Raw genomic sequence first — 12,196 nt, 5'->3', positions numbered from 1 at the left:
TGATGATATGATTGATGTCCAGAGTAATGGTAATGATGTTGGCTTTACCGTGGTAAGTCAGGACGCGTCAATGTCTGAACAATCCTATGTTCTGTTCGACCCATGATGATGATGATGATGTCCAGAGTAATGGTAATGATGTTGGCTTTACCGTGGTAAGTCAGGACGCGTCAATGTCTGAACAATCCTATGTTCCCTCTGTTCGACCCTTCCCCGCTCTTTGCTTACGTCCAGCTCAGTATCATTTTGCTCTCCCATTTGATTTAGACTCACATCTTCCACCCGTCTTCATGCGCCTAAATTTAGTGGCATTCCAATGGATGTCGCATCGCGTCCCTGGTATCGATCGTGTTACTTGTGTTACCCAGCAGATCTTATTGCTGCCAGAAAGGCCATACTAGCGACTATGACGGCGCACACAGATCCCTAAAACACCGGATAATCAGGAGCTTGAAGAATGAAAGAGAACGCTGGTGGATCTCGAAGGCCCAGGAGATGGAGTAGGCCTTTGGCTGCATGCAACAGCCGCATTCTGTTTCAACTGATCCGATCAACGGGTCAAAAGAAGGCAGGTACCAGTGAGACAATATGCGGAAAAGATGGAATAGCAACTCACTCTCTCAATCGCCGTTTTATGCGGGGGGTTGAGCACTTCAAAGAACAGTCACCGTCAGCAAAACCGCTGGAAGAACCAAGCGGGTCCGATTAAAATATTGACATCAACCCACCATCAGCAGCCGAAATACAGCGCGATATTTCAATCCTGAAGCGCGACAAGGCATCTGGCTCGGATGGTCTACATCCGCGCTCTTCAAAGTTGGCAAGGTCCTGGTGAACAGTCTGACAACCATACTGCAGAAGATTTGGAACGGAAACAAAATACCAGGCGAATGAAGTTCCTCGACCGTCATCCCAGTTTGTAAAAAGGGAACAAGAACGTCAGGTAAAAACCATCGTGGCAGCAGCCTGGTATCCGTCGCATTTAAAGTGCTCTCTGGCATTATTTTGCACAGGTTGATGGATAATTGGGAAAGACAGATTAGTGAGAATCTAGCTGGGTTTCGACCTGGTCGAGGATGAATCAACCATATCTTTACCTTGAGACAAATTCTTGAACAGCGCCACTCCTTCAGACGTCTCACGTTAGTCGTTTTTCTGGATTTGAAAGCTGCATTTGATTCCGTCGATCGTCAGAAACTGGCGATCAAGGATGTCCCTTCCAAAATTCTCTCTCTTATGAGGGTACTGTATGCGAACTCCTGTAGACGCGTACGAGTACACGAGAATCTCTCGCTGGAGTTCACCACGTCCAGTGGTGTAAGGCAAAGTTGTCCTCTTTCCCCCTTCCTCTTCAAATTTGTTATTGATATGCTGCTTCAAACTTCTCTGCCTGCCTGTGAAACCTCGGGAATCGAAATGCTCCCGGGACGTTCCCTCGCAGACATTGAGTATGCAGACGATATCGCTCTCCTTGATTCAGATCCTTCCCAAATACAATTTTAAATAACCTGAATAACTCTGCCGCCCAGTTTGGCATGTGCTTCACACCTGCAAAGTGCGAAGTGCTGCTAAAAGACTGGGTGGGATCAAACCCAGTGAGCCAATCGATGTGGTAGATAAAGTTGTTTACCTGGGTAGCTTATGAGTTCCGGTGAACTGGCTGGAGATGAGATTATTCCTCGAATCGGAAAGGTCAGAGCAGCTTTTGCCAACCTCCGACACCTATGGCGCCGACGTGACGCGAGCCGGTCTATCAAGGGAAAATTTCGCTCTGAGGTGGTACGACCTATACTGCTTTACGGATCAGAGACGTGGCCCGTACGCGCAGAGGATATACGGAAAATGTCAGTGTTTGATCATTGGTGTCTCCGCAGCATTGGTCGGATCTGGTAAGAACATCGGATTAGTATTGCTGAGGTACCCAAATGGTCTTAGGAAGAAGGAGCTCTCCTACGATAGATGAAATACTCACGTTTCATAGGTTACACTGTTTAAAACATGTACCCCGCATGCCAGAAGACCGTCTGCCTCACAGAGCTGTTTTCTCCCAGCCCTGTGCTGAGTGGAAGCAACCGGGAAGTTGTATGGCCTGGCAACGAAGTGTGTAGACACTAACCAGTAAACTTAGTCGGGTGAACAACTGCCGCCTCCCTGGATGGGGACCCCGGGACTCAAATCATCTGTGGTTAATGACACTCGTGGAAATGGTCTAATTGCGCAGTCGGTGGCGCTCGTGCCTTCAATGCGTAGCTACCCGAACAAACTGAACATGCCTTCGCCTCCAAGGCTTGGTTGTACATTCCACTTTCTCGTTTTCCGGTGATTCAAACAGTAGCAGTTGGCCCCAATGTGCCAATGGCATACGGTTCATAGCTATTAAATTGAAATATTGATTGACCGGATGCGACGTAGTGAAAATACATGCCGACGAGCAAATCTGCCAAACCATTTCTCGGCGCGTGTTCCAAATTCACCCGAGTAAATCATGTATGCGCACTCTCCGGGAAAATGTGACAGACCGGTGTCTGGAGAATCACCACATTTTCCTGCAGAAACCGGCTCCATATTAAGAAATAGAAAACCCTTGTAAGCAACAGGTTAGGGTAATGTCAAAAACTAATACGCACTGGACTACACAGGGAATCCACGAGTGACAGAGGATGCCACTGGGATGGATAACCAAGGTTACACACTAGTACTCCATTTTTGGTGCTTTCCAGAGCTCACAGCTGAGCTACTGGATCTGCAACTGGTCACCATCATTCTTTGCTGCGAGTCGTCCTACTCCTTCGGGCTCCGGGTACAATTCGGCTAGACGACTGATTGAACGAGAGTTCAAGGGACATAGGAATTTGGTGGAGCTAGAGAGTTCAAAGTATGGAAGGGGCTCATACTGTTGTGAATGAACGCAAGCTGTTCCAGCTAATCCACAAAACAGGACCTAAAAGGTTTCCGTTAGTTAATTAAGAGCAATATTGGAAACCTGGTTAGTAAGTTCGCGCCTCAAACACTAAACCTTCTTGAGCTACACCAATAGTTCAGCTGATTCTCCTCCCTGATACTTGTGTTCTATTCGGCCCCGTCATTCTCAAACGCAACCTGAGTTTAGATCCCCTTCATTTGATCAAGTAATAATATTTCCTTGAAGGAAGTTACTCAAAATGTAGCCGACTGAGATACGCGGGTCTGTGGGTAGATTAGCTCTTGAACTTCGTAAACACTCCCCACGTCCTGAGTCCCCATACTTCAGGTCGGGTCAGGAGCACAATAAAGCAGCTGAAAGTTTGCTCGTTACTGATATAGGCGAAATCCCGCGCCGATACCAACTTAACCTTGCAGTTAGGCCGTGCTACGGCCAATAATTCTAACCCGCACGCGATTGGGCCGCTTGCCGGTCCAACATCAAGGCGGGCACCTTCAAGGATACACGGATTGATACACAGGATCGAGGCTTTGTCCAAGTTTCCCGGGTCGGTTTCGTTAATGACGTTCAGCGGCTGTCGTTCATCTGAAAGATACAACTGCAAAAAGAGTGTGACACCGCTCTTTATGTTCTCGGTGAGGGACAGGATGCTTGCCAGCGCGAGGACTAGCATAAATGAGGGTCTAATATCACCTTGAACTGAGTTCTAGAAGGAGCGCGAAGTACCATGAGAGGAAGGTCGTTCCACGCACCTATGACACAAAAATGAGAAGATATTTTGCCATATGAATATGTGCACTCTGAGCTTGAAAATCTTACCATGTTCCCGCCGTGTGTTTGCTGGGTCAACGGTGAAAAACCTGTTTGCCAAGCTTTGTTTAAACAGGGCATAAGTAAGAATTTAGTCCCCTTTGAAGCAACAATACTCCAGGGGAAAGAGGCCGAGTACCACGAGACGCATTTCATGGTCCACGGATTTGAGGCCGGCAGCCATTTTCGTGGCTGCTCGCTGGAAATGCTCAATGAGGGCGACGTATTTCGTGTGTCCTGAGTAGACAACTTGGTTGGCGTATTCAAAGAGCAGTCTGACGTAGGGCTTATAGAGTATTTGGGAGTACATGTGATTATTACGGAAGAGGGTGCGCCGAATGATCCGTGAAATGGTAAATGCCTTTTGGGTCGATTTCTCATCGTGCAGTGAGAAGGACAAGTATGAGCCAGATGCCCAAATCCTTTTTGGCATCCATTCTCATGATATCTTCCGGTCTTTTCTCACCATGCATAATGAAGACATTCGATTACCCTCTTCCAAATGGCATATGGACGCATCTTTTGCCATTCAAATGAAGGTGCCAATCCAGCGACCACTGTCTTGCAATGTCTACATCCATTCGGAGGGCGCTGGAACTGGAACTCCGGGATTCCAAGTCGTCCGCTTGCAAGAACGCTTGAAGGTCTTTGGCGTATAGCAGAAACGGCGTTGGTCCCAAAATGGGGCGTTGAGGAACTCTAATGGCGACCGGTGCTGGAGAAGAGTAGGTGGAGCTTACCTTCACTCGGAATGATCCGTGTGATAGGAACGCCCTGATTCAGTGTAGGATATTACATTTTACCCCGTAGGACTCGTGTTTATGGAGCGGTGGGGCGTGTGGAAACTTATCAAGTGTTTTGAGAAGTCGAAAAATATGGCACCCGGTATGAGTCACCTCGTCCTAGGCTTGAGTTAAGCTGCCGATAAACATGAACACGTTCGTCACGCAAGAACGGTGTGGGGGAAATCCGTGTTGAGCTGGAGCTATCAAGTTGTTCGGAGTGAGGTTATCTAGGATAGCTGGCTTTAGAATCCGTTCCATCATGTTCCTGTATCCGCCGAATGCCAGTTGCCTAAGCAGCATCCAGGGGTCGAAAGTTCCAGAGTGTCATCGTTACACAAACTTTACATGCGTAAAGCTGTTCATCCGCTTTTAATCTGTTTTTTACATGTTGTGTTAGCTTGAAAAGTTCAGACCGAGAAATAAGCTGAAGAAAAGTCATCATTACAGATTGCTTCTTCCTTTCTTTCCTGGAAAAACATGAATCTTGACAGCAAAACCACGTCTACACGTTTATGTGTAGAGCAATGGATTGGAGTTATGCGAATGATATCGTCTTGTTGTCTAAGAATCATGTAAGTTAATTTGGCCAGAATAGTTGGGTTGCTCCCACGTTTTGCTACGCAATTTTAGCCTTCAAAATATAATCTAGCTTCAAGACTTCAGAATCATCTGTGATGCTCTGGAACATTAAAATGAAATTATTTGTTTCTTGACGGTTCGCATACATTGGAAGGCCCATGGGCCATGATTGTACTCCACTGGACCACATTATTGCACGGACGATTAGGGCAACAGCAGTGCCTACGAACTTACGTAATACATGTAATCAGAACCAAATTTCGCTGATGCTAAAGGGCCATGTATACGGGGCGGTTGCTAGGGCGATATTAGTTCATGTTTGCGAGACTTGCCTTTCTCTGACTGGAGGACATTAGGTGTCTTCATGTGTTTGGTCCCCGGTGTTTCCGTATCATGGTGGGAGTAAACTGGCCGCGGCGAAACAGTGACGAAGTGTTGCACCAGCGTCCAATTCTCAGCAGGTAAAATTCGTTAGTGCAGCGGATAGGCTTACCAGAGTGAAGTATTTGGCGTATATGTTACGTGTGTTCTATCACTATCCACCGAAGAAAGTGTATTTTTCTGTTCTTGGGTGAGTGGCCGTCATATGACATCTTGAAATGAGTGTGCTTGGAAAGTGGCACCTTCCTGGCCTGTGTCTACACGATTCTATGGCGGCGCTCATGTTGTCTTTCCATAAGCCCACTGCCTGCCTTCGTGCGCCTGGCTTATTTCAGGTCACGTTTGCAAAGGACGCTGTAGCAAATGCCCCGATGACGCCTTACCCGGACATGGTGCTAAAATTTGTTTATAATGATGCCGTTTAAAGTTGTAAATATCATTCTCCAAATACATTCGTTTGCGTGTCAATTTGGTTTTCACTATGGATTCAACTTAATGTGTCGCTTGTGATGTTCTTCAATTGAATGTTATGCCAAAGGGCACACTGCCTGCCTTCGTGCGCCTGGCTTATTTCAGGTCACGTTTGCAAAGGACGCTGTAGCAAATGCCCCGATGACGCCTTACCCGGACATGGTGCTGAAATTTGTTTATAATAATGCCGTTTAAAGTTGTAAATATCATTCTCCAAATACATTCGTTTGCGTGTCAATTTGGTTTTCACTATGGATTCAACTTAATGTGTCGCTTGTGATGTTCTTCAATTGAATGTTATGCACAAAGGGCACTTCACGTTTCAGTTTGTACGATATTCCAGATGTGGTCGTAGGCAACTTATTCTTGGACAGTCTTCCTGAAGATGTTGGCTTACCCACACTAGATCCCTTCGCTGTTTTGACACTGTTTACTAAAGACGTAGCAGCCGCCTGACACAGGCGGTAGAACGTTGTCGACGCCAAATTCCACTCAACACAACCTCAATGAGCGCCATACTAATGAGCAGGCTTTCGGCCAGTTAATTTTGCCCCCATCCGCCAACCGGACCTGAAGTATAGGTACACAATGCATGAAAATCACCCTGAGGTTGGCTGGCACCCGATACATTGTGGTCTTTAGCTTTCCTGTGGCCTTATGTTTCATGAAGAATAAGAACATTATTACATCCGAAGTTGGCGCTATTTCCAATCTAAATTTGGCGTGTGGATTTAGGTCACTCAGATATTTGTAAAACCCAATTATCTTGTCTCAATTCATCAAGAGGAAGAAGCCATTTACATAACGCATGAATATCTTGGGTTGGTAGGCTAACTTTGCCATAGCTTTCCTTCCAAAATCTCTCGTAAATTCGCTCGCCGAAGCATGAGAAATTGGAGATCCCATAGCCGTACCTTGTTCATGAGTATAAACCACGGGCGCGAAGGCTGACTGAGATTAAGACACGCTTTTCTACCTACCACTATTTCATCAACCGAAACCTGTGTCATTTACGAAAGGATCGTGTCTGCTGGTAGCACCCGCTTGACTATTTCTAAAGATTCTTCTTTCGTCACATTTTGTTGAAAGGAGGTGACACGAAACTTGCANTTGCAGGAATGCCATGTGGTTCCGAGATGAATCCCAATTACTTTCTGGAAATCATATGCGTTTTCATTGTAAGTGCCAGATTTTTCGGTGACTGGCCCTGGAAAGCCTGCCAAGGATCTGAACAACTCAGAGTCGGGAAACAATTCCGCATACTGTCGACTTCACAGGGATATATAAATTGTGTTTTTGGTGGACCACATAGTCGTGATTGGGTTGAGGTGAAATTTACATTGCCCTGAAGGCTCATCATGCACCGCAAATGCCTCCACTATCGATCACTTAAGGAAACCCAGCTGTGTGATGCTTGGTCTATTCTAGACAATCGTTCCTCTTCATACCGACAGCTGCTCTACCTTTATTCTACTTTGTAATCAAAGTGTTGTCCGACCGTTTTAGGGTATTCAGCTCCGCTGTCGGGGCTTAAATACTGTGATCCGGTACACCAGTAGCTTCTTCGCGCCCGTTGGCAGAATTTTTCAGACGCAGAGTAAACACCAGGGATTATTTCTTCCACCTTAATGACCCCTTTACTTACTTTAGCATTTAAGTCTTAATCTACTAGAAAACGGTTTTCTCCCTCCGGTGGTCTATGTGATACATTCACCACAGACAAGATCTAGTAAGTGGGTTCCGCTTGGTTATGGAATCTTTTGAAAAAAGGCTTACAAAGTGAACTTTCAAATGTATGTGTCTGTTTTTGAGGTATTATCCTCGGACGGATTCTTTTCCGTTTAGTTTTGCGTAAATAAAAACCCGGCACGGGGAAGCGCCATTCAGACAGTACCTTGGCAAGCAACAGTAACATCCGTGTAGAAATTGCGCGTCACTGCCGAACAAACGCATAGTTTATTTAATTACATTGGAAGCCAAAGTTTAGAAAAAGGAAAGAAGTAAATACTAGGCTATTGCCGTAATCACTTGCAGACGCTCCTCTTGTTCTTCCTAAAGATTGGGTCTATTGTTTCCGTTACCCTGCTTTCGTCCCATAGATTCCTTAGTGGGGTCTTAAGAGCATTCAAAAAGACTCCATCGTCTGTGAGAATTGCCGGGTTCGGACCATCCAGGCCGGATTTCCAGTAGCATTGGAGGAAAGGTAACTTGCGCCGGAATACTGTTGTTGGTGGTACGATAGCACTGACGTCCTGTCTTTGTTCACTGAGTTCTTTCAAAGCTTGTGTTGAAGGGGCCATCTGAAACGCTCTTCATCCCATGGCTCAAGCACCCGCTGTGGAAGCACCCAAAATGAGAAAAACGGCACAATAAAAATGTACTTGCATTTGCCGAGCATTAGCAGGGTTGTTGGTGAGATCTATCTGAATTTTGTTCAATCGGCGCGCAAGTAAGTAATAGGTATTTGTGGAGGCAACGATAGTCTAGAGAAAATATATCAAGGACATCCGGGTGTGTTCCGTCGTCAACGGATTTAAGACCAGCCAAGATCATCATCAAGCATACTATGTGTTAAATCATTCTTGCTTCTTTATTTGACCAATTTGTTGGCTCACTCACGAAGTTGTCTGGCGTAGACTCCATGGAGCATCTAGAATTCTACACAAGTAATACGGAAAGAAGCATTCATTCATATAAAGATAAATACGAGTGCAGTTTTAGTCAATTTTCTGTAAGTTGAACAGCAGTTGCTTGAAGAGAGCTTCATGATATCCACTGGTCCATTTTCACCGGGCACAAAAGTGGGGTTTTCCGGGTTTTCCTCCAGAAACCTATTAATATACTTTCAGTCCAGTCGCCTTGCGGCGTCAAATTCAATTCAAAACGCGTTGGTACACCAAGAAGTTAGGCATTTCGCAGAAAATATAAATGAATCAGAGAACGCGTCGCGAAGGTAAAAGCTTCGGCCGTAGGACGAAGCTTTGGGAAACTGAAACAAATTTGGTGAAGAAAGGTGGGTTAATCCTAAGGTTGTCTTTCAGGTAATGTGTAACTGCAGTGTAGGATAACACATCGAGTCGCATGGGTCCAAGTTTGTAAATTAGTGTGGCGTGCAAAACTCCCCTGATTGCTTTTGAGATGTCAAAAAGTGCTACGTCCAATTATTGTCGTCTTTCTTTGGCTTGGTTAAGATGTCCATGATCACTAGAATGTTTGCTGCGTCAGAACAGTTTTTAGAAGTAATCGCGTTGCGCTGTGGATAGCAGGCTCTTGGTAAGGCGACCATTTACAATCGCGCGCTAACAAATGCATCCTCTTGCAGGATTGCTGGTGAGGCTAGTAGCCTATAGTTGATCACCAGATTTGTATATTGGTTTGACAAACGCTTCCTCCCAAGCAACTGACGAAGCATCAGGCCGAAATATGTGGCTAATCCTAGTGGTGTTTCCCTCAAAATCCCTGGAGGCGCAATTTCCTGGCCAGTACGCTGAAAAGACATATCACGCGTGAGAGTTCAGGACAACCTCCTCCTGAGAAAACACGCAGATTGAAGTTAGTGATAGTTCCTCCTTTTAATTACTGGGTTTGATAAAGTCTCTGGGGTAGAAAACAGGTCTGCGTTACTTTGGCTAGAGTTACTATGTCGGCCACGGTTATCCGCCTCTGTCTGTCAGGGAGAAAGACTTTAGTTTGTCAGTGTCCAAGTATTGGTTGCTTAGACTGACCCGTTCCTCGGGTTGAGCAATTGCCAAGCTCAGCGGCCAGCCATTACCTCTATACTCTGGTAGTGTCCGGTGCACTTCAATAACTGACTTAAGATCCCCTGCCACAATTATTTTCTGTGACAAATTTCGTGAGTTCGGTAATGGATGCCTGATTTACAGTGGTTCTGCATCTTCAGAAATCCAAGCTCATCCTCCATGCCTTTAGAAGTATCTTCTAAGGAACATTTTGAACCTAATTTCTAAAAAAATTGCGTATTCATTTAGGTAGTGCTTGGTTTGTTTGACCAAACTCTGGCTTCACCGGAACAAATACTGCAACTATTATTTTTCTGGTTCGGTTTGACCCTGATTGGGCCGATCACAGATTTGATTGCCCTGTGAAGCCTGCGTTGCAATTATTTCATCGAGATTGACAGCTTAAACTGAATATGCAACACAGTTTTACACTGCCTTCCATAAATTATTTGAAAGAAAAATGGGGTAACATGGAACCACTTTGGAAAAAATGTTTGCACTACCTGATACAGTCGAGAGTTTTCAGGGGTGCAGAGTCAAATCCCCTGTTGGAAGGCGCCATCGACTTTCGTCCGCAACCATTTCCGTCACTGCACTAAGTACACTCCAGGAATCTTAAAAAACAACATTAACCCGCAGCCCTCCAGAATTGCCGACTCATTTAATCAACGGAAAGTAAACCTTACAGGCGTAACTTATTTTCAACTTTATTACTAGTCTTCCTGGCCTGGCTTTTCAATCACTCTGTGCCAAATATCTGCGCCCATGCAATCAATGTAAGAGCCATCTCTTCCTTGGACAACTTACTACAAAATAGAAAAAACGTATTGCCACCTTCGCGAATCGGGTGCGCAATATTGTGCCGCCCAATATTTTGATCCGGTTTTGATTGCCGAAAACGTATTGAACTCATCATCTTCTTCCCTGAGTAACCCGGACCATTGACAACTGATATCGAACAGTGATATTTGATCGCCGAAAATGTGGAACGGTTTTGTGTCAACTTCGTCAAAGCTGAGAACTCAGGGAAGTCTGATGAGAACGGCGTTTTCATAGTGTTCATGGCGTGATATGTAGTATAATCAAGACGTTGGTCTGGCTTTCTACACATCAGTAAACCTGAAAAAATCGGTTTCTACCAATTCTCTGAGCCACTTCGGATGAGAATATATAGGATAACCATGGAGTGAGTCAAATGCAAGTCACATGGTTGAATTCGCGCCCCCGGCTGGATAAAAGAATATCCACCAGCTGCTTGTGTATGGGTATGCAGTCTCTGATTCAGCAAATCGACGAATTTTATGATTCTCTCAAGTGCTTTCGTAACCGTTTCCATAATTCCCAGAGGCTATATAACTCGACAGCCGTCATAAGTACTTGATAGCCAGCTTTAGCAGCGGTATTGCTTCGGTTCATTTATCGGTTTCATTCAACCGAGCTCGCATTCCCTGCACAAACGCCAAGTGTACGTATAGTGCATACACGTATTCATGAATTGATACCCAGGATGGAGGCATTTGCCCAGGTTTCCTCGGTCTTTTTTGTTTCTGTCGTTCAGCGGCTGTGTTCATCAGAAAGGCACAAGCGAAAAAGGGGTGAATCACTGCTCTTTATGACCTCAGCGCGGGGCAGTAAGTTTGTCGGCGCGAGGACTAGAGAAGAGGATCGCCTGGATACTATATAGAGCGTGTACTAACGTCAGAAGTTATTTCACACACCCGCTACACGAAGGGATAAAAAATGCCTTATGAATATGTACACTCTAAGCTTCAATATCTTAACATGTACCTACCGTGTTTTGCTGGGTCAATGGTGAAGAACCTGTTGGCCAAACCTTGTTCAAACAGGGTAAAAGTGATGATAAGGTAGTGAGTAAGTAAGCACGTGAGAATAAGTATGAACAATTTGTCATTAGGTCTCCTCGGAGGTGACGAGACTCCAAGCAAAAAAGGGGTCAAACATCGCGAGATGCTTTCAATCTTCCATTGGTTCAAGGCCCGCAACCATTTTCGTAACTCGCTGGACACATCCAAAGAGGGTTGCGTCTCTCTTGCATCATGAGTAGACAGTTTGGTTGGCATATTCACACAAAAATTTCTCTCGGAAATTATCCCCGTGATGTCTTCTGGTCCCTTCACACGATGCAAGAAAAGGGCGTTCGCTGAGTCCCTCTGAGTGACATATGGGTGCACTATTCGTGATTCAGGTGCCAGTATGACAACTGCCGTTCTGTAGCGTCTCTATCGACTCGGAGGGCACCGCCTTTTGAGCTCCAGAATTCAAGGCCATTCGCGAAAAGCAGACATGGACTTGAAAGAATGTCGTCGATGTAGACAACATAGACATCGTTTCAGACGTCGCCTGAAACAGTAGTTGTTCCAAAACGGAGCCTGTGACGGATTGATACACAGGATCGAGTCTTTTACCCAAGTTTCCCGGGTCGGTTTTGTTCCCGTCGGTCAGTCGCCGTCGTTCACCTGAAAGGCACAAGTGGAAAAAGGGTGTAG

General features: G+C 45.5%; 1 protein-coding gene across 1 annotated transcript in view; it reads right to left on the bottom strand.

The window, feature by feature from the left end:
- Positions 1-11,243: 11,243 nt before the first annotated feature.
- The window catches only part of T265_05413 (hypothetical protein), a gene marked incomplete at both ends in the record, with an annotated part of 11,109 nt that continues 10,156 nt past the window's right edge, over positions 11,244-12,196 (bottom strand). Inside the window, 3 exons of the mRNA XM_009170411.1 lie at positions 11,244-11,365; positions 11,482-11,929; positions 12,099-12,166. Coding sequence (XP_009168675.1) covers positions 11,244-11,365; positions 11,482-11,929; positions 12,099-12,166 — 638 coding nt within the window. The remainder of the gene's footprint in view (positions 11,366-11,481; positions 11,930-12,098; positions 12,167-12,196) is intronic.

This window comes from Opisthorchis viverrini (assembly GCF_000715545.1).
Source record: "Opisthorchis viverrini unplaced genomic scaffold opera_v5_101, whole genome shotgun sequence".
Lineage (NCBI taxonomy): Eukaryota > Metazoa > Platyhelminthes > Trematoda > Opisthorchiida > Opisthorchiidae > Opisthorchis > Opisthorchis viverrini.
The sequence above is the reverse complement of the archived record's forward strand: the minus strand, read 5'-3'. Positions and strand labels throughout refer to the sequence as shown.